The sequence below is a fragment of the Pseudorasbora parva genome, chromosome 17 (assembly GCF_024679245.1).
Source record: "Pseudorasbora parva isolate DD20220531a chromosome 17, ASM2467924v1, whole genome shotgun sequence".
NCBI classification, from domain to species: domain Eukaryota; kingdom Metazoa; phylum Chordata; class Actinopteri; order Cypriniformes; family Gobionidae; genus Pseudorasbora; species Pseudorasbora parva.
In genome coordinates this window covers 32,080,332-32,104,213 of record NC_090188.1, presented here as the reverse complement: position 1 = coordinate 32,104,213, position 23,882 = coordinate 32,080,332, and the positions used below count along the sequence as shown (strand labels likewise).

The window sequence follows — 23,882 nt, the reverse complement described above, 5'->3', positions numbered from 1 at the left end:
GTCGTTCTAGTGTTATGCACAGCACACCATGATATAATTAGCCAAGCAACAATAAAACTTCCAATATACACAAATAGGGTGAATTAATATTACCTGTCGAGAAGAAAGCATGCAACGTTGACATTCTTTTTAAAATCGTTGCTCCTCATGAGCTCTTTCAGTCTTGGAAAGACCACTCCAATATTTATTTTGTCTTGTTGATTTGCCTGTTGCGTTGCCGTCTTAATTCTCTTTTCCGCTTCCTTGGGGACTCTGATACATATCCCGCAATGTTACTAGGTCCCCGACCCGGGTCGAATTCGGTAATAAATTCCAGGACGTGGTTGCTTTTACACAGAAGGCGACGTGCAGTGTGAAAGGGGCTTAAGAGTGATGATCCTCCATCATCATATAGCAGCCTCAAGCAATCCTCCTCTTCACATTCGACACGGTGCCATCGAGTGTAAAAACGCGAAAAAGCGACGCTTGAATTTACGGGTATGTCCCTCTTTAGCAAATGTACTTTCAAGATGGAGGAGCAACATGGCGACCGCCATCCGAACCCCTAACACTTATGTATTTTCAATGGTATATTATAAAATTACGAGAATGCATTATTACTTGAAAGAAGTAAATATACATTAATGAGCACATATATTTTTGAAAGAACTAAGTGATTTTAGCTAAGAATAAACTAAAAAAGTTACACAGTGTAGCTTTAAGGCCGCTATCGAAGCATCCTGGGCCTCCATAACACCTCAGCAGTGCCACAGGCTGATCGCCTCCATGCCACGTCGCATTGAAGCAGTCATTTCTGCAAAAGGATTCCCGACCAAGTATTGAGTGTATAACTGAACATAATTATTTGAAGGTTGACTTTTTTTGTAAGGTTAAAAACACTTAGAGATGAAATTTTGTTGAAATTTTGATGAAATGTTATTTTTTTGAGATAGGACTTTTGGGTTTTCATGAGCTGTATGCCAAAATCATCAGTATTAAAACAATAAAAGACCTGAAATATTTCAGTTGGTGTGCAATGAATCTAAAATATATGAAAGTTTAATTTTTATCATTACATTATGGAAAATAATGAACTTTATCACAATATTCTAATTTTTTGAGAAGGACCCGTATATGTATGTGTATATATATATATATATATATATATATAGAGAGAGAGAGAGAGAGAGAGAGAGAGAGAGAGAGAGAGAGAGAGAGAGAGAGATGTTAGAGATGTTATCCAGTTTAATTATGTATAAATATAATAGAAACTGATATTTTTCTTATTAAAGGGGAATGAGATTTTCTGCATTACAGTGACGTGAATTTGGAGGGTGTAAATGTTAATATATATATATATATATATATATATATATATATATATATATATATATATATATCTCACGATTTTTGGTTGAACAATGAGCATGTTCTTGGCAGGTTTTGTGAGATTCACGTAATGACCTTCCTGTTTTAAGTTTAGGTATTGTATCTGACTTAGTAGTATAAAGTATAATCTCACCCTTGAAGGGCTTTTTCCCCAAATGAGTCTCCTTTCCCCATTGAGCGCAAATAGACGGGCTCCTGACCAGGACAGTCCTCTCGAGTCATCGTCACCTGGACGGGAGTGAGAAGAAGAGGAAGAGATATTAACATGGGTTCATATTCACAGCATCACTGCTTGCACTTTGCACTAAAATAGACTTGCCTTTCCTTTACTGATAATGAAGAATGTGTCTCCTCTTGCCCCCTGGCGAATTATGTAGTCGCCATCCTCATAGTGTGTCTGAGAGAAAGAAAATTGGTTTGAGGATGTGATGATGTGGAAAAAAATATGATGGAGATTTTCTATGTGGTATTTTTCTATGAAGAGAGTATAGATAGAGAATGTGCAGACATAAGACCCAGCAGATTTCGAAACCGAAAAGAGGCAGCACAGCATCTCTCTGACCCTCTGTGTGGACTCAAAGACCTTGACCTCCAGACACATCCGTCTGAAATCTGATATGACCAGCAGAAAGGAAACCAAAGCCCAGAAAGACTGACACAACCAAACACTTTGTTCCAACATCACCTAGAGTCTGACCTCCAACTACACAAATACACCGGCAGTGATTGGAGACTATCCAGATTGAAAAAAATAAAAAATACTAGTGATTTATAACTGCAAATATAATAATGTAATTTATATATATACTGTTAGAGATGCCTGAATACTTCTCAATAGAAATTTTATATATATATATATATATATATATATATATATATATATATATATATATATATATATATATATATATATATATATATTTCGCCTTCAGAACTGCCTTAATTCTACGTGGCATTGATTCAACAAGGTGCTGAAACCATTTTTTAGAAATGTTGGCCCATATTGATAGGATAGCATCTTGCAGTTGATGGAGATTTGTGGGATGCACATCCAGGGCACGAAGTTCCCGTTCCACCAAATCCCAAAGATGCTCTATTGGGTTGAGATCTGGTGACTGTGGAGGCCATTTTAGTACAGTCAACTCATTGTCATGTTCAAGAAACCGATTTGAAATGATTCAAGCTTTGATATGGTGTATTATCCTGCTGGAAGTAGCCATCAGAGGATGGATACATGATGGTCATAAATGGATGGACATGGTCCAAAACAATGCTCAGGTAGGCCATGGAATTTAAACAATGGCCAATTGGCACTAAGGGGCCTAAAGTGTGCCAAGAAAACATACCCCACACCATTACACCACCACCAGCAAATCGAGACTCATCAGACCAGGCAACATTTTTCCAGTCTTCAACTGTTCAATTTTGGTGAGCTCGTACAAATTGTAGCCTCTTTTTTCCTGCTACATACTGGTGTTTTTTCCTTTTTACAGCATTCTTTGTAAACCCTAGAAATTGTTGTGCGTGAAAATCCCAGTAACTGAGCAGATTGTGAAATACTCAAACCGGCCCGTCTGGCACCAACAACCATGCCACGCTCAAAATTGCTTAAATCACCTTTCTTTCCCATTCTGACATTCAGTTTGGAGTTCAGGAGATTGTCTTGACTAGGACCACACCCTTAAATGCATTGAAGCAACTGCCATGTGATTGGTTGATTAGATAATTGCATTGATGAGAAATTGAACAGGTGTTTCTAATAATCCTTTAGGTGAGTGAACATTCGTATGATGTTCTTTTTATTAGTAGTTGAATGTTGTTCTGATGTGTGTTTGTTTAAAGGGGTACTTCAGCGCTGGGAAGATGAATCTGTATTTAAACTGGGTCATCAATGTAGTATAAATGTGAAATTATTTTTGAATTTGGTGCCTTCTAGACTGAGAAAAGACAGAAAATGTATTTTTGTCCCATGGGGATGAAAGACTACAATTCCCAGAATACTTCGCTGCCCTGTGAGGCCATTCCCAAAGCCACCTACTTGATTACTGTGACAGAGTTAGAGAAGACACTACAATTAAAAACTGAACGTGTCTGTTTAATATAAGGAGTGAGTCACCGCGCGAGTATCACAGCACTGAGCACTAACTGCACGAGTGATGAGAGCTGAGGTAATTGACTACACTCGCGGCATACATTCACAACGCAAGTTCAGTCTGGCGTGTTTCAGTTTATGCCTTTGCAAGCTTAACTTTCATAGAAATTAATTTGAGAAGTTAAAAGACTTACATTGCTCACCATAGCTCCGTTTAAATGAGTGCCTGCAGCTGCAAGCTGAGCTCTCCCTGCAAGCCGAGTGTGATCTCCCATCCGCCATGCGCGTGTTCAAAACATGTGGAAATGGATCCCTCTGCTGGCTGTAGTCTTTAGCCTTTAGGCAAACATTCCTCCTATGATGCAAATATCGTCAATTTGCATCATAGGAGGAATTTTTCCAGAAATAAAATGCATAAATCTCTTGTCTCAGGGGGATATGAGGGGGGAAAGCACAATCATTTGAATATACTCAAGGGTTTCTACTGCTACAAAGCCATATGCTAATCGCTGAAGTAACCCTTTAAGGTTTATACATTTTTAGTGTATATTAAGTGGGTTTTTTGAATGCCACTGTAGCTAGACTGTTAGAGATGCCTGAATACTTCTCAATAGAAAGCGCTCAAGTCAGTGTGAATATTCAGTAAGATGAAAATATGTCTGGACTCTAAATTGAGGCAGCTACACTATATGTGCATTTAAAGTAGGAATTGCATCAAATATAAGGGACCACAGCGGGAGAACAGATTCCATCCATGTGTCCAGACTTTCATTCCCCAGACCATAATTACATTCCCTCTGGCAAAATTACATATGCAGAATTAACATTTAAGTTCAAAAAGCTTCAGCAAATTTCAGTTTCTCAATTAAGGTCAATTATTGGCTAAAGATACTCCTTCACTCTTACTTACAGATCACATCACTTAAGTATTCAGCGGAGGACTGGAATGAGAGTTTGACCTGCTGATACTCACTGAGAAACCATGATTGACAGGTGAGTCATTTTAATGACACAGAGCTCACAGTGCCAACAGATGCTCTCATTATTTGATGCTACTTCCTCACATTTGCTCTTCTGTTGTTGTTTTGTTAGTGAACATCACAGATTAACATTTTTTTAACACAATTCAGATTTTTTTTCTTTGCAATTGCAAGTTTAAATCTCAGAATTGTGTGATATTGAAAATCGCAAGTAATGAAGTCAAGAAAATAAATGGTAGCAAGCCATTGTGAGATCATATGAGAAAAGTCAATTGCGAGAAAGTCAAAATTGAGAGAAACAAAAATCTGACTTTATTTCTTGCAGTTGCTGGTTTATATCTTGTAATTCTGACTTTATATCTTGAGATTGGGAGTTTATATTTTGCAATTCTGAGAAAATGTTTGTAAACTTTCAATTGCAAGGGGAAAAAAGTCAGACTTGTGAGATAAAAGTTGCAATTATCCTTTTTAAATTGTATTCTGTGTGTCACGATATCTGACAGGGATGATAACAGGCTTCGATAAAGTGCATTTTGTATTTTGACAAATAAAATAAAAAATATATGTGAGGCATGTTTTAAACCATAACTGTTAAATTTTGTTTTAGATACTGAAATAACTGATGAAAGTTATTGAAAAAATAAATCAAATATAAATATCACATGAAAACAAAACAAATTAGAAACATTACCTTGGCAAACTAACTGAAATAAGTTTAATTTGAAATAGTAAAATTACTTAAACTGAAATAAAAATAAATAAAAGCTAAATGGAAATATAAAAATAATAAAAGTGACAAAAAAGCACAAAATTACTAACACAAACAAAAATTTAAATGAAGACTGAAAATATAAAAGTAAATTCTAATTCAAAATATTAGTTAAAACTATAATAGTATACAAGTAATACTAAAATTGGCAAGAAACTGATTATCCATAATAGTATAACAAAAATAGCAGGCCTGTAATATTGTATAGTACAATATTCCATATTCTATTGATAGTACTAAAATAATACAATCATACACTGTCAAGCAATATTAAAACATAATATTCCATTATATTATAGCAGATGTTTTACCAGTGACCAACATTATAATGTGTTGTGTATGTCTGAAAGTAAGCTTTGTCCACTCCTTTGTTTATCCTGCTACAGATGTAAACAGTCCAAATCTGATGGTGTCTATATTAGACCTATTACACATAAATGTAATTAATTAGAAGAGCCAAACCAATTTCAGTGTTGTTGTGTTATTGTTAGCCAGTGAATCATGTATTATCACAAAGGCAGACCACAGTGACTGCAAGATTATCAACAAACCCACACAGAATGGAAAACAATAACCTTTCACCCTTAAACACAGGGATCTGTGGGTATCCATCACTCACTCCCCAGTGATAAATGTTGTATGCTGACGAGGTGAGGAGAGGTGATGTGGACCTTTTTGTCTGTGAATGATAGACTGACTGATGACTAAGATTTTCACAATGTCTACGCCTCATCTTCTCATACTATTATTGGAAAGAAAAAAAAATGATTTTTCTCTTTTGGTTCTTAGTGCAAAGCTGAACTCAAAGTTATTCTCCATCTTATATAAAAAAGAGTCTAAACAACTTCATGATTCACTCCACTACAACTCATTGAACCATTAAAAGACAAAAAAAAGGATGGCAATGCTCCCTAAATTATTGATTAAATAAATGAGAAGCTTTCTGTGCATAAGTCTCAATGTAAATAAATAAACATATTCTAGCATTTTTATTTTTATGTGGTTGTTTTTTTCCAATGTTAAGATACTTGAATACGATGGCAGCACACAACAGGATAAAGTCAGAACCAGAGGATGAACTCAGGAGTGAAGTTTAAATGAAAGAGAAGGTGAACACAATCACAGAATACACTTGGCATGGATTTAAATGTAGTGATCTTGTGACCAGTCCTGATGTAACTAGTCCTTTTTTTTCCTGGTTATTCTGTTTTTTTGTAAAATATTTCTCTGTTTGTTTGAGGAATCTTCCAAACTTCTAGCTAGGAAGTTAAAGTTGGTTTTTAACATATTAGAAAGACATTTTTTATTTTTTTAGAAATTTTAAGACATTTTTTTTGGTCATATTTTAACAATTACACCATTCGACTGCTTTGGAAATTCTTTATTGGCTAGACTAAAATGCATGTTTAACTGAAAGAAACTTGCACTGCGATATCTTAAAATATGTCAGTGCCATTGTTTTCTCTCAAGATACACACGAATAATGTTATTTTTAGGGCACATTTATAAAAGCTACTTAAATGTCCTATTGAACTAAGACATAATCCCTAATAAAGCTTAAATCTAAGCCCTGTCTGTGAAACCAGGCCTAGATGTATTGTTCAGGCCTCAAGGAAGGATTCATAAGAAACAAGAATTTAGATTGTGTCACAGACTGTTGCAGAAATGTTAAGTCACTTAATACAGTGATGTGATGTAATGCCTGATTTGTATACGATACACATACAATAAAATAGATATACATAAATTTTCACAAGATAAAGTTATAATCTTTTTTTATTACGGTAGCACCACCTTTTGGAAGAATTTTATGAAACTGGGTCAGCGCCCTCAGAATAGCTATGTTTACATGCACATGTGCATGTTTATACAACACAAGCTTCAAATCAGAATTGAGTTTTGATATGTACACACTGCACATATATACAGAGTTGCCCTGCTGTTTGCACATACACTACTTTTCTGTTTTAAAAAGCAGACTAAATATTTATCTATAATGGGTCCTAATTAGGAGAGCATATTAACTGTTGTGCCATGCTGCTTATATTTATCAAGCAGAAAAAATGCCCAAAACCATCCATCTCTGGATGAGTGTACGATGGAAGGACTGGACATTGTGACAAGCTTAGACATGGAGTTCAACAGCTATTGTACAAAATCGTAAAAATGTGCATTGCCTAACCAATTTGTAACTTTGCAAGTTCATTTGACAAAAACAAAATATTTGTAATAGTTTTAACAGCACCATCCCTAGCTGCTGTGTGCCTATTTTGGTGAAGATTGGCCTAGGAAGAGTGTGTGCGCTTAAAGATATCTTACCTCCTCAAGGACATCAGCCAGCTTGCTCAATATTTCTTCTGGAAGACCCCGGAATGTCAGGACACTGTCAGTGAGAGATAACTTACGTCATTATGTTGTAAAAAGAAGAAAAAGTAAGAAACAATCACATCTATAAATGTGTGATGGAAGAGATCCTTATCTAAGGCTGATGGTTTTTTGGTGTTTGTTAATGTTATGTAAGTTCAGTGTTTATTCCCTCAAAATAAATATTTGATTATTATCCTCATAAACTTTTCAACACTTAAATTTCTTTTCCCACACTTTATAGTACTGAATATCACTGTACATCGGGTACATTTCTTATCTGACCTGAGATGGTTCAAACAGCTGGTCACCATCACACATTAATAAACCCAGAGCTGCTCTCTGCCACGGAAACAACAATAATATCCCTCAATCACTATACAACATTTCTAAACATATCTGGTCATGTGTTGCATAATGGAGGCAAAGGGTTTTGTCTGGCTAATTTGTATACGCCAAGCCCATTAGCCACAAAGCCAAGGCATTATCTAGATTATGTAATAAAAGCTGTAATTTATCTAAATCTAAATGAATCATGTTTAGCACGAGCTAGCTGAAAAGGCCTTCTGATCCGCTGTCCTTGGGGGGGAGGGGGCAGATTGTCCCTGATGAGATCTATGCAAATTTGTCTTGTTGCATTAGTGAACGCACACACGTTTACAAAGACGTATTCTATGTTTCACTGCCGTGTCATGAGATGATCATACATCAATAAGAGCTCCAGCATAAATATTTTACATGACATAAAATATTCAACGGGCCATTAAAGTCTCCTATTACAGACTGCAGCAGAGAAATCTAAAGGTGTTACGGACAGGCCATTCTAAGCAAACATTTGTGTCTGAAAATGACAATTTCATTAGAAAAGGTTGCTGACTTTCAAGAAATCAAATTTTCCCATCTGAGATTTAAAGTACCAGGGCTGTAGCCATCATAGACATTTGTAAATCGTCATGATGGGATGGATCCGCCAAACATTCTACAAAAATATCAATAAGCCTGGCAAAGTACCAACAGTTATTCAATTTTACTGAAAGGTTTACTATATGTTATTTTAAATAGTGTGATATAAATAGATTCTGACAGTATTCAATAGAAAAGCTATTTGAACCATGCGTTCAAAAATGGGGTCATTCAATAATTCGACCATCCAATTGGCCTCATAGGATAGTAAAGTGTCCATCGTATGCACATTTCAGAATCTCGCTGAAAAAGTAGGTCATCAGCATATTTTTGCCTACACTTTATGAATACTGTGATTCCCTTTCGGAGTAGAACTCAACACTGCATCTTGGATTGATGCTATAGGGAATGCCATCAGTGTGTCTAGTGTCTGAAGCACATTTAAACACCTCAATAAACCAATTGCAGATGGGTGTATCTCCTACACTAGATGGGCAGTATTTTCCCTCTCTTTGTTCACTTCCCTTCTCAAACTATGGTTGGGTCTTAAAGTAGGGATAGCAACCCCCTTGGAATAGTCCTGGAAAATGCTAATAAGTAGAGGAAGTTCATCTGCAGATCATCTCTTCTTCTTATCTGTCTCTCACAATGGTCTAGTGCTAAAGAAAAGAGAGTAAGTAGCTATAACTGACCATAACCTTAGGTGCCCGTTTTGGGGTTAATACAACTATGTACAGTAGGGCATCATTGGTAGCATCCCTTGCTCCTCTGAAAAGCAGGGGTCGAGCTGCCTTCCCCCAGACTTCAGGGGTCTTGAAGTAAGGAAGTAATTTTACTCCCTCCCCAACTATCTTGTGTATTAGAGTAGGGTCCCTTGCTCCCCTTTTTAACCACAGTTATCCATGTGTATGATCCTTACAAGTAGAAGCACCTAGCTTAAAGGGGGGGTGAAATGCTGTTTCATGCATACTGAGCTTTTTACACCTTTAAAGACTTGGATTCCCATCCTAAACATAGACAAAGTTTCAAAAACTAATGTTGGACGTTTGATGGAGTATTTCTGTGTTAAAAATACTCCTTCCGGTTTCTCACAAGTTTCGGCGAGTTTTTTTCGAGTATGGGTCTACTTGACGTTAAATAGAGCGGAAGGTCCTTGTATGGGCCGTATGGGCTCTTCTCCCGGTAGGGTGCGCACGCGTGACTAGAGGGGGAGAGAGGAAATGCACGCTGTAAACAGTCTCTCAGGTGCAGATCCAGTCGTCCGTGAACACTTATGACGCGCCGCGCTCCACTTTATTCCTATGGGTGACGTCGAGCGACTTCAACGCTTCAGCACAGCATTCCGGGAAGGCAGCGCTGCATTTGAACCGATTTGAACGCAGAAATGACGGGAAGCTTCACAACATCGCTTCAGTCGCGTCGCAAAGTGGATTTCCACGGTCACTGCTGTCACAGGACTTCACCAAATCATACCAAAGAAGTGTGTTTTTGACAGAGCGGTCCTGCTTTGGAAGATGCCGGTGAGTAAATCAACTTCAAATGTCTCTGCTATTGGCTACCGTCGCATGAGTAAACATCAGTAAACGATACGATCGCGTGCTTCGTCATTCAAATGCGCTAACGGTTACTCCATTGTTGTTCTGTATAACGTTACACTATTCTGACTCTGACGTGCAAAACCATTTTGCTTGCTACCTCTAAGGTCTAGTCACATACAATAGTCCATAAACCGAATCATGTCCTCATAAACTGCACACAAAGGCCCCTAAATACAGTACATACCACAGAGAAGGACATCCTGATGTTGCCGTTTCTCCTGTTCAATTTATTTCAGCCTCAGATTTGATTGTGGATCATTATCTGTATTAGCTGAGATAGATGGGTTTCTCCACGCTTGAGGACGTCACCGCTTTGCGCGCTTGTCATTCTTTAGCTCCGCCCACACGATACGCCTCCAGGCGCTCGGTTTTTTCCGGAAAGACTCGGTACAGCCCATATTTCTGATAAAATATGATAAAACTAAAGACTTTTCGGAGATATGAAGGATGCAATACTACTCTATAGGTACTCAAGATTGACATGAGATTGACTGAAACTGAGTGTTTCACCCCCCCTTTAAGTAAGTGGTCCTCCCTGTTATTCTGCATCCTGGATTCTGGAAAGAATGCAAGCAGGGCGTGAGCACTCTGCCCTTATGGTCTTGGGGCACTGGTCTCAAACTCAATTCCTAGAGGGCCAGAGCCCTGCAAAGTTAGTGGTAATGGCCAAGGTCACAGTTAAATATTTCCCTGTGGCAATCATTTCCTAAGTTAAGTGTCAATGGAAAGAGGAACTTTTTCAGCTTTCCGTGTTTTCACTGCTATATGGTAGGAAGTGCTATGACATCATCTGAAAGAGTACTGAATCTCCTGATCAAAAGACATGAAGAAGCAGCAGAAACAAGCGATGGCATATGTAAGCAGATGTATACATAAATTAAAGCTGCAAGCAGCATTTAGTGTGGTTCAAGCATTTAAGGCCTTTAAACAGTTAAGATCTTTTTGTATGTAAGGCATTTAAGCATTAAATTTATTAAAACTGAGAGCTCAGATGAAATGAAGATCTGAGCATTCATTGAGGAGTTAAAGGCTTTCGCGGAAACTTGGTCAAGGCCACATGTTGAAATGACCCAATTATAGCCATCCAAATGCAAATGTAAGTCATTTTGGATAATTATTGACTTGTCAGAATAAGCAGATCTAACAAATAATTTGAACCATATATGGTAATAGAATCAAAAGACCATTTACAACCAATACAGGACATTTACAGTAGTAAACTAATTATTTTCAAAGCTTTTGTAGTTATAGCGCCACCAGAGGGCGTCGGGAAACCATTGAGTGTGGGGGGAAAAGACCCACCCACTTTTTAAGACCAATGATACTGGACCACTCACTTTTATCGTCTCTAACTCAGCCCATCTGTTTACCTACCCTTAACCAAGAAACACTTAATATTAAACGTTACATGCTTTATTTCCCCTTTTCTAATATTTTCTCCTTTTTTATTGAAAATAAATGCCTTTCCGATCTGATATGTGATGGGAAAAGGTAGTAGAGCGAGTGTGGCAAAAAGCGGATTCGAACCTCTGATCGATTAGCGTCAAAACTTGATAACATGCATCTTACCCCTGCTCTATAGCTAGTGTAAATTTGGCATTGTTTACAACAGTGAGATTAGATGAGGGATGAGTGTAGCGAATGAGAGAGCTCTGAGATCATAAGTGGCGTGCAGCAGAGATCACAAGTCATTCAGCTCTTCAAATCAGCATAATTCAGTGAGAAATTAAAATAAATGTTATTCTGTATGACGAAATATTGTGCAAACGTGATAAAAAATATATTTTTTCCAAATATGCACGCTGTTTGGCAAGATGAACAACGCGCCGACGTGATAAGAGAACATGAATCACCCATGAACATGCTTGCAATGCGATAGAGGTGTAAGTCTAGATCGGAGTAAAAGTAGGGCTGGGCGATAAATCGATTTTATGGATTAATTCGAGTTTTTAGTTTACGACGATTTTTGTGAATGAAAATCGGTTTTCTCTTTAAAATCCGCCGACGCTCCCCTCTGGGCTCCCGTAATGGCTCAGCACTCCCCGCGCGCATTTGCCACAGAGGTACACAAACAACAAGGATAGCGTCAACATACAGTGTCATGCGTAATTGGTTCAGTTTTTCACAGAACAATTAACAATACCCCGCTGCAAAGTGTGTTTGAAGTCTGAACGGAACCGCGCTAGGCGCTATACTCATTTAAAGCTTCGCTGACACGAACGCAGCGCGAGCTCACACACGGGCCAATCTCGTGACAGACACGATACACTGCAGCGCTGGTGATCCAGTGAGAGACCGTTTAAATCAACACACCATCGCTACTGTGATCTAGTGGAAGCGGTCGGCGCACAATTCTGTTATAAACCACAGATATCAGATGAGATCAAACAGAGCTGAGCGAAGGTCAGGGGTTTCAGTCACAAATCACCAACATTCACCATGATTTACTGTAGTAAAACCACATGGATTTAATGTTGTTGTTGTCATTATTTATCTCAGGATTCGTACAACCTTTTGAGATTGAAATTCAAGCACTTTCCAATGGTTTTCAAGAGCTTCACACTTATTTCCAGCACTTCAAAGCTCTAAATATCCGATTGTAATGTTATTTTTAATGTGATGGTTTGTAAAACTAAAAGTTTAAAGGGGGTCTTGTGAAAGAAATAGTGGAATGTTTTTTTTAGTTTATTTTTTTTAAAAATGTGTAATCCATTTTGTATTATTTTTATTTTAAAAAAGATATGAAATGCCCACCACTATAACCAGCAGAAGAGCATTTATTGATTTATTAGCGATTTCCACCCTCTAATGTATGGAGAAAAGTACGAAGTCACAGTCTCAGGAAAAACTAAACTTTTCTTCAAATTGAGACTAAATTACAGTAAAGTAAAGAGCTCCTTTAATAATCACTGAAGCTGTCGATCAGTTCAGTGTGAGACTATTGAAAAACAATGCTAATCTATATTTAATAAGAGCATAACATTTAAATTTTCCCTATACTTTTTTTGCACATTACTGTTGTTAATAAAAGTTAATTTTATCTGCATATCAATTCATAAACCTTTGATATGTATACTGTATATTGCAAAAGATATGGTGCCCATTTATACTGTGGAATAGTCGGGGGTTATTCACATGCTGAAAGTTTTGCACCCCAGGTAGGCACTTCTACCAAGCTGCAAATATTTAATTTTACCTAAACAAAATAAAGTTAAAACTTGTTTTGAACAATTTCTTTGTCATCTGCAGTTTGATTTAAAGAGGGGGAAAAAATCGTTTTAAATCGTAAATCGAATTTTTGGTGAAAAAAATCGGGGATTTTTTTGGGGGGCCATATCGCCCAGCCCTAGGTAAAAGCGAAGGGGTTTGAGGTGTCAGTCTCGACCGTGCATCTGAAGCGCAGAGCGACGTGCGCTGGGTTGTTGTGACGATTCGCGCTGTCACCTGGCAGCTAGAATAAATCTATATTTGTCCAAATATGTTTCACTATATTTCATGTCATGAAAATATATCGAGAATCGCTCGGAACGGTCGACGTCAGCATGTTCCCACCAGCCCATACATGGGCCGAAAGTACACGCTGACGTCAGCATTTGTGACGTTTCTCCAACTCAGCTTTTCAAACCGGAAGACGGAAATCGCTCTGAAAAATGAAAAAAAAATTACATATGAATAACATTAATGAGAACCCTTAGTGTTTTCAATGATGTGAGAGCCTATACATATCTGTTTGCATCTCAAAAAAAGTGTTTTGGGGTTTCATGACCCTTTAAAGGCTTTGGGTACACTTGGTCAAAGTCACATATTGATATGACCATGCTATCCAAATACAAAAGTAATTTTCTGGATAATTATTGGCCTAGAGAGTCAGAATGAGGAGATTTAACAAATGATTTGAACATCATATAATAACACAGTGTTTCCCAACCTTTTTACAGTCATGGCAGCCTTCGAAAATTTTCTAAATTTTGTGGCACCCCCTCGCATACGTTGTGCTAGGGGTGTAACGGTACAGATTGCTCACGGGCCGGTTTGTATAACGTTTTAGTTCATGGTTTCAGTACGGTTCGGCATTTGCTATGTTCAGAGAATAAAAGACTAATAAAAATAAAGAAAATAAGAACAAATAACTTAAATACAAGCAGCAGCACAAATAAATACTATTGAGCAAAGATACTGATAAAATGAACAATGCTTTTCATGTTTTTTCAGGTAGGTCTAACATTAGTTTTTAGGTAGAGAAATTGAATAAATATATTCAGTATTGTGAATAGTGTATACAGTTCACTTAAGCCATATTCAGACTATGTCTGCTTGGATACTCATCAAGATGGACATGTTGATATACTTCTTGTGGGAGTTTGTCCGTTAAAGTGCAAGACTTGAAAGATAACTCAATATTTGCGCGCTTCACACAGCGCGCGTACTCTCATTCGTGTCTTCTGGCGAATATACTCGGGTGATGACAGCGAAATGACTGGTCATACGGCAGCACTCACATGCATTGAACACATTTTACAAAGAGAAACCATTTTGCCCGTTTTTCTTTTATTATCGCTGTTGTAGTGTAGGCCTATCATCACTGACCAGCAAGTGTATCCATTGACAGAAACATACATTAAAGCATTATTTTCAAGTTACAACCCATATTAAAGATATATTAAAGGCACCCCGGTTGGGAAACGCTGTGATAACAGATGGAAAATAACATTTACAGCCAAGCAAATTACCATAGGAAATGCATGGTTTTAAAGCATTTTAACAGTTATAGTACCACCTATAGTCCTCATATATCCTCATATACATTCATGGGGCCTTGGACCAAGACTGCATACCATTTTTCAAGTCAATCAGACTAACGGTCAGGTGATTATAGCCATTTTAATGTTTTTTTAAAAACATTATAGTGCCACCTAGAGCGCAATCGTCGTGATTTTTTGTGACCAAAGACTGAGCCCATACATAAATGTACCAAGCTTGGTGATGATATCTCACTTCTGTATTGATATCTCACTTCTTTTTGATATCTCAAAATTGGCGCCTGAAGAGCGAGCCAATCCGAGGCATATGTCTAGTCCGTCTTGAGCCAAGGATTGCAAAAATATAAGACACTTGAGACTACGGCCAGCGGTCTAGGAGTTATGAGCAGTTTTGCGCAATTGATTGCTATAGCGATCAGATATGCAATCTGGCTCATAATTTGATAACCTCTCCTCGATTTTTGTACTACCTATTGGCCAAGAATCGAGTCTCTAGCCCTTATAGTTGGTCTGCACGATGCGTTTTACGGCAGAATAAAAACAGGCACAAATACAATAGGTTTTGAAGCACTTTGTGCTTGAACCCCTAATAACACAATCGTCAACATTAAACAGCATAAAAATCAAAACCAATGAAGTGGTTACGACTGTGCAAGCATTAGGGGTGTTGATGGACTCAAACTACTCCATCTGTGTTTTGATCATCGCTCTGAATCTAATCTGGATGTAGTCGACCAAAAAAAAAAATCTCAACTTTATGCTTAGAAATGCTCAGATTTATGTTGCTTTTTAAAAATAAATCAAAGAAATGAAGCTTTTTTTTAAGCAGAGGTTCTGTTTTCTGAAATTTTGTGAAAATTATCAAAAACGCTGGCATGGCTGGCATCTTCTTTAAAAAAAAAATTAAAAACTTGCTGGGAAATTTTGTAGCCAATATAATTACCCTCAGTAGTAAATCATGGAAAGACACACACAATGTTGCATAATAGGAGTGAGTTTACATTAGCTCAAGACTAAATATGAAACCTAAATTTCATATTGGCCTATAAACCAGATCCATAAAATGTCAGCTCAGCATCTAATGCATTCACATGCACTCTGCTTTTGTTTGTTAATGGCTGAAGGGTTCAAAGCAAAACTGAAAAAAAGTCTAATTATTCATATAATAAATACAGAAGCAGGGATGGGATGGGGTAATATCATTAACATTAGATGAAACCACATTAGATGATTCATTTAACACGATTGCATTGCTATTCATTTATCACATGTTAATACATAAGACGGAGAGTCTAAGAGAGAGAGAGAGAGAGAGAGATCATGAAAGGAGGAGAGGAAGGAGACTGGGAGCTATAGAGTTTCTGCGGCAATGAATTGCTGAAGCTTCCAAGAAACTCGTCTGTTCTGCCTCAGTGTCTTTAAAGTATTTGATGAAGACTTCTTTTCATCCAGTTTGGCTCAGGAGCCCAACAATGCAGAATTGAGAATTCTGTCTTTAATATGTAAAATATGCCCCATGCTCTCTTCTCTGGGTGCCATTATGCAAATTAAGATGTCAGATGATAAAGAAAAAGACGCACTTCTATGATGAGACAGCTGCTCACCTTTTCAATAACTCCATGTACTCTGCATGTTTGATGAGTCCCGTCCTCATCATGATGGTCTGGAAGCACTGTCTGTCGATGGCCCATAACTTCACACTGGTCACAGCTGAAACACACATTAGAAAACATAGCATTATTTGTGAACGTAATCATAATCAGCATAATATTATTATTAGAATGGTCATGATGCAAAGCAAAGTGTCATTGAAATTTTACACTTTTATCCACTAAATGAGCTCATTTCAAATGTGATGCCTGTTACAGGTCTCATAAAAGTTGGCACTGTTGTTGTGCACTGCAGATATATGTGTGATTGACAGATCCGAACATTATAAGGAGTGTTCTTTGATCGCTCTCCTGTAGTTTAATAATTGAAATAACAGATTTGTTTCAGAAACTATGTGAAGTTGATCGTTTAGTCACTGGCTTGATTCACTGATGCATCAAGACAGCCAGAGGCGGGACTGACAGTATTAAACTATTTAGAAAGAAAGTCTGTGAACTTGAATAATGAGCTGCACATCAGAACTCATTGATCCCAGATCAGGCATTAATGAACACTGTTACTCACTGTTTGTGGTGGTGCTGTTGAATCCATATGGTAAAGCCTGAGCTGACATCTCAACTGATAAACTGATTCCATTCTCTACTAATTCTCTGGGCGGGCAAAGCAGAGGAAGGGGAGGTAACCTTTCCTGGTATGACGTCATAACAGGAGAATTCAAGATCAGCTCATCTGAGCTCTCATTTTCTCAAAGGCAATGAAAGACAGCCAGAACTCGGTTTACACCTATCAAAATTTCTAGCCACTTGGGGACAATTTTCAGGCTAGGGGAACTCGTATTAATGTTGAAAAACCTCATAAAATGAAACTTTCATGCCACAGGACCTTTAAAGGGGTCATGACTTGAGAAATCAACTTTCTCTTGAGCTTTTTATATATAAAAGGTAATTGTAATATAAGAATATCCTCTAAGTTTCAGAGCTGAAAACATCCTCGTTAGTAAAATAAACGTTTTTTATTGACACCAGGCCCAGCAAACGATCAATCTCAGAATGTGCCAGGCTGTGACATCGGAGTGTGGTGAAACACTGCCTCAACAGAAGAAGAACAATGCCTGATTCCGTAGCCCTGTCCACTGACTCATGCCACTGACATGATATAGGCCTACATAGAGGTAAACTGGATCCAACTTCCAAGCAATAAACATTCTGCATAAGTTTCATTCAGATTTCAATATTATGAATGCATGGATGGCTTTATTTTTAATAACTATCCAGCTCACGTGGGGAAGATATTGTGTGTTTGTTCCTTTATTTCTGATCACAAAATTGTTTGTAAACAAGAGAATGGATTTGCAGACAGAATGAGATTACATGAATGAATGAAGCTGTGATAGTATTGCATTGATACAGATTGTGCGATATATCTAAATTGATTATGTGTGCGTGTCTAACAGCACATACCTTAGCACGCTGTCAATGGCTGTTGGAAAAAAAACAAAAAAAACGCAGAAGTTTTGATCATGCTGTCTGCAACGTACTTGGGCATGTGTGTGTGTGTCATGGTTCACGCTTCTAGCCACCAACTGGGCGAGCCAAGTAATAAAAAAATAACATTCCAATCAATGATTGGATGAGAGATAAATTGTTTTGTTTGTTTGATAGAGACGTTTTGCGTGCCCTGTGTGCTATTCATTCCGGTTACCGTTTCTCCACACACTTTTAAAACAATTCCCACATGTACTGAAAGAGGAGCCATAGCTCATTATAATATGCAAATCTTATCCAATCCTAGACGTGGGCGTTTACTTCCAAGTCTTCAGTGCAGCACGCCCATAGAAACAGAGCGTGCAGGAGAGAGCCTCAAAACCAGGGTAGAAATTAGCCTATTACTTGTTCATCATGACGTTTTTGAAATGTAAAAACCAGGCGAACATCATTAGCTGACCTTAGACAACAGTATACTTTTGTCCCTTTTTTTTAAAGCAGTTCATGACACCTTTAAATAAATAAAAAATTGTCCCAACTTTTCCCAAATTTGGTTTGTATGTAAAATATCTTATTCAGGACAGTACTAAATAACAACTATTCTATGATCTTTTATTTTGCTAAAATTATTCAAATTTTCACAGATTCTGCAAGAAGTTCATGTTTTTCTTGCAACTGTATATATCACTTTTACTTACATTTTAAGATGCTCAACCTCTAATGGGAGAACATTTGTTATTACACAAAAATATTAATAAAGTTAAACATTCACAATGCATTTGTAAGTAATCTGTGCCACATTCATTTGGCTCAAAATCAATGATGACCTTAAACTTCAATGTATTTATTTACACTAAACACAACAAACATTATATAACTCCAGAATCCGAACCATTAAAGGGGGGGTGAAATGCTGTTTCATGCATACTGATCTTGTTACACTGTTAAAGACTTAGAATCCCATACTAAACATAGACAAGTTTCAAAAGTTAAGGTGGACGTTTGATGGGAGTATTTCTTTGTCAAAAATACTACTTCCGGTTAGTCATAAGTTTCGGCAAGTTTTTTGAGATCATGCGTCCCCTTTGACGTTAATGGGGGCGGAATTTCCTTGTATGGGCCTTACGGACAATTCTACCGGAAGCGTGTGAGAGAGAGAGAGAGAGAGGGAGAGAGCGAAAGCAACAGCCTACGCCCATCAAAGCGCTGGCTTGTAGGATGCTGGACAGGTGATGTGCAGATAACAATGTCACCAAAAAAGTGCGTTTTTGGTTGCCAGACCAAGACAGTCCTGCACAGATTCCCCAAAACCCCCGCGTTAAGGCAACAGTGGATGTAATTTGCTTTTCCGGATCAGCAACTGAGTTGCGCGAATGTTTATATCTGTTCGCTGCATTTCGGTGCCGACTGTTTCATAAACAAGGCCCAGCTTGACGCCGGCTTTTCCAATCGCCTAATGCTGAAGGATGGAGCAGTCCCAACGATAAAGGTCCCAACGTTAGAACCGCAGGCTGTGAGTAAGAGTGCTTCAAATGTCTATGCTCATCAAGTAGCCCAAACATGATCACGTATAGTTAATTGATCAATGGAGCATGCGATGTGTAGTGCGTGTACATTTGTTTAGCTGGCCACTATATGTGTAACTTTATGTTTGTGTATTGTAAAAGCACTCCAACCAACAATACACAAAGAGGGGGGAAATATGTTGAACTAAATAAGCACGCTTCTTCATTCAAATGCGCTACTTTTCCATGTCTATCTATGTAAACACTAGCCTGCGGTGCAAAACCAGTCCGCTTACTAACGTTACAATTGTCTACACAAACCACGCGTAAACACACAAACACACGTGCACAACTGCACTTCCCACATGTACACCTTCAAAGACAAAAATACGACGATATAATTCAAGTATAAATATGTAAATAACACAAGTCACTAAGCATATTATATAGTTAGTGTATAACTTGTACCACATAGAGACGTCCTGCTCTAGTCGTTTTTGCTGCTGCTCCTGTTCAACTGCAGCCTCTGGGTCTGATTCCGGATCATAGATGTATGGCTGTATCTGATTAAAAGCCATATTTTTATTTTGAATAAAGTTTTTTCCCCGCTGTTAGGGATGACACAGCTTTACGACGCACTCGACTCAACACAATAGCAGCGCGCTGCTGCACACGTCATTATTTAGCTCCGCTCACACGACACGCCCCCACCCGCTCGGCTTTTTTCAGAAAGACTCGGAACAGCGCATCTTTCTTATATAATTATAAAAAAAATAAAGACTTTTCGGAGATATGCAGGATGCAATGCTACTCTATAGGTACTCAAGATTGACATGACACTGACTGAAACTTTGTGTGTTTCACCCCCCCCCCCCCTTTAATGATAAACAGCATTAAATGACTAAATATTTAGAAATACTGCATAATAGACTTGCATATTTTTGCTGCTAAAGGCAGCATTACAGAGAAAGAGAAAACACACTCTAGGAAAGTGTGCATATGATTATTGCACATATGATTATTGCTTCTTGGTCTACTGAAGTCTGACTCCTGCAGGACTGTGCATTTCTCTGAATTCTGTTATGCTGAATCAACAGCTGTTAATGAAACATAATCTACTGAATGATTTTAGAAAACTTCAATGATATATTGAAATATGAGTACATGCAGAATACATTTTTTTTAGGTTAGAGCTAAACATTTCCAGTTTTAGGATTTTTTCTAAAATCATTTACAGCTGAATGATTTTAGAAAACTTCAATGATATATTGAACCCTTGTCTTTTGTTTTTCCCAGAGAGCCAGACAGCTGTCAAAGTACCAAACAGGTTTTGTGCATATTATAGACATCGCTAAAGCAATAAAAACAAGGTGACATTGATGTATGTGAAAGTGACTTTTTGGAAAATGATACCTTATTTTGTTAGAATGTGTTTATTATTGATTTGCACACACGCACACAAATACTGAAGCTCTTCAAACTGCACAGACCGTGTAACGTTCCAGCAATGATGAAGTATAATCAGAAGACACTGAGGCATAAATAAACAGTGAGCTGTCACATCTGAATACAGCCACTGACTCATGCAGGGGAATTATTCTGAATTTATGATGGGCTCAAATCTTTTAATAGTCTCTTATAACAACAGGAAATAAACAACCTTTCAAATATATCTTCTCAGCACATGGATTTTTTTTTATCATGTGAAGTGTAGATACATTTATTGTTATTACATCAAGACACACACCCAAGTAAAAACAATAACATCTAGAAAAATAAACAGTTTGTTATTAGATAAAGAGCATTAATGAATTGTAAATGATTCCAGATGTGAAAATCATATTCATTTCACTAGTTCACACGTACATCAAATTAAATAGAGTAAAGATTATGCGTATTTGGCGTGCTGTCCGGGGGAGGGCTCCGGGCTCGGAATTTGGCCTGAACCTAGAGTACCCCCCAAAAACGCAAGAAGCAGAGGACAGCCACCAGCTCTGCTGCGGGAGTGGAGAAATTAGCCAGAGAAACTGAGCTCCTGTGGGAGCAGAGGAAACAGCACTGCTGCAGCTGAGGAGAAAAGGTTAGACAGACAAATGGAGAACCACATTCGTATGAGGGAAACAGCAATTACATTTAAATCTAGCATATTTTGTGTATGAGCCCATGCAGTATCCTATTGAAACAAATATCTATATTTTCAACTGAAATTGTAATTGCGATTATTTAATACGACAATCACAATTTACATTGAATGTTGTTTTGAATAGCTTTATACTAGGGATGTAACGATACACTTGTGTCACGAGTCGATATAAACCACGATACTTACCTTATCGATGAACTGGACCCACAAATATTCCCCCATTGCATCATTATACATTATACGATTCATTGTGAACTGCTCTGAACTGAAGCATTGATGTGCGAGCACTTAGAACGCTCAGAATCTGAAATGTGAGGCTCACATTATCAGCTGGTTCCAACTAGTGGCTGATCGTTTGGCGTAATATGCACTCTCTATTGGCATCTTTAAGTGATTTAACTTTACCAGCAAGTAACATTATATTTATAGTTAACAATGATTAGACTTTACAACAATGATTAGAACAATGATTAGACTTTAGAAGACAGAAAAAAAGCAAACGCAATTACATTCAGGAAAAGCAGAATTGGTTTTACCGTGATGGAAACGGTCGAAATGGCTTAGAACTCTGTAAGGAAAAAATGTTAGCATTGTAGAATTGCTTTGAGCTGTTTGAGCGATCTATACAGCAAGGGCGGGTGAGGCGACCAGCCGGAAAAGCCATCCATGCTAAAATGAAAAGGGTCAATGAAAGAAGGTAAATCTGCTGAATATATACACACTTATCGTTGATTAGCTTGGTGTGCTCCCCTTGTGTTTAATTAGGTTTAATTATCTGAGCATGCTCCACTTGTGTTTAATTAGGTTTAATTATCTACACGTGATCCTCCCGAAATTTTGTTAATAAAAACTTCACTTAAACTTTTAGTGAGTGAGTGAGCAAGCGAGCGAGCGGGTGAGTGAGCGGGTGAGTGAATGGGTGGGTGATTGAGTGAGTGAGTCTCTAGTGGCCAGTCGATGAATTGCAGTCTACATTACTTCCTTATTGGCTTCAAGAGAGATAGTGGGAGGTTTCCGCTTGGTTAAAACCATTGTTACTCGTTGGTTCATCACTAGGGGTGATCTCAGTGAAGATGCATGATTTATGGGTTTTTCCCCAACTCTTATTTTTTATTTAATTATTATAATAATTTATTATCTTGCTGCATCTCTCCCTGTTGTATTGCTTCTGTTGGGTTGTTGTTGTAGTCTTGTCTTATTCAGTCTTGTCATGCTGTGAGTGTTGTGTTTTGTGTCATGCAATCTGAAAGTCCCTGGTACGCTGTTTCACTTTGCCCTTCAGCTAGATTGCTTCAACGCTTGTAAATTGCTAGAATCATACCTCTAGTTTATTTGTACTCTTGTCTGGTCTTTGCCATAAACATTTGCCTGGTGCTAACACTGGCTCTTCAGATGTCTAGCCCATTGTCTCCCAGGGCTGGTTCCAACAGTCATTGGCCTATCAAACACCTGGCTGTGCTGGTCTGAAAACTAGGAAGTCTTTAAGCTTGCAAATTTTGCCATGTCAATAACGAGTCCGCCATGTTGCGAGCACAACTGGATTTTAAAGGGAATGAGAGAGGAGACTCTGATTGGTTTATTGCAAGTTACGACCAAAACACATGACTCATTAAGAGACAGGTACAACCCTTTTGGACCATAGGCAGACTGTTTTTCCGTCGTTAAAAAAACCCAAAAGTGGATTCGGACACCTTCAGTGCACCTCCGCTATGTGCTTTAGACCATGTGCTCAGATCATAAAAATAGGGGCCTGTGACTGTACCCTGTGCCCTTTCCCATCATTGGAGTTCCCCATGCCTCACCCACCTTGTCTGCTGTTTTGTCAATAAATTGTCACTACTTCTGCATCTGGGTATCTCACACAGATCTTGAAAGATGCTGCTGATTTCTAAAAACCTACTAGAACACACCAATCCTTTTGGCTTTGTTGAATCGGATTCTTTCTTTCTCTGTTCAGAACAAGTCAGAGTTTTTAGACATCCCTGCAATTAACTACACACAGCTACAGCTTTTATTAAAATTAAAGATACTGCTGATATTTGAAAAGATGATTGAGAGTGTCCTATATAAATAGTCCTAGATAAACAGAGCTATAAGTGATTCACTGATTCATTTTTAAGGTTGAGCAGTCTTATGCCATAACTGCTTGGGCTGGATAGGAGAAAGTCTATGATTTTGTCATTCACTTCACACATCAGTGTGTTACTGCATGTTGAGGAAGCATCAAACAAAGCAAAACACAAAAAAGTCTGCACAAATTTGTTTCTAAATATAACTGAATTGTATTCTCAGAAAAAATGTGATG

General features: G+C 37.8%; 1 protein-coding gene and 1 long non-coding RNA gene across 4 annotated transcripts in view; one reads left to right on the top strand and one right to left on the bottom strand.

Moving 5' to 3' along the window:
- The window catches only part of LOC137045371 (uncharacterized), a 141,150-nt gene extending 136,701 nt beyond the window's left edge, over positions 1-4,449 (top strand). Inside the window, exon 5 of the long non-coding RNA XR_010898755.1 lies at positions 4,373-4,449. This is a non-coding gene — a long non-coding RNA (uncharacterized lncRNA). The remainder of the gene's footprint in view (positions 1-4,372) is intronic.
- Positions 1-23,882, bottom strand: part of prkg1a (protein kinase cGMP-dependent 1a) — a 175,315-nt gene that overhangs the window by 44,032 nt on the left and 107,401 nt on the right. For all 3 annotated transcript variants that reach the window (XM_067421958.1, XM_067421957.1, XM_067421956.1), the window contains exons 4-7: positions 16,439-16,544; positions 7,529-7,592; positions 1,688-1,765; positions 1,502-1,596 (exon numbers count right to left, since the gene is read on the bottom strand). In XM_067421958.1, the coding sequence (XP_067278059.1) occupies positions 1,502-1,596; positions 1,688-1,765; positions 7,529-7,592; positions 16,439-16,544 (343 nt within the window). The remainder of the gene's footprint in view (positions 1-1,501; positions 1,597-1,687; positions 1,766-7,528; positions 7,593-16,438; positions 16,545-23,882) is intronic.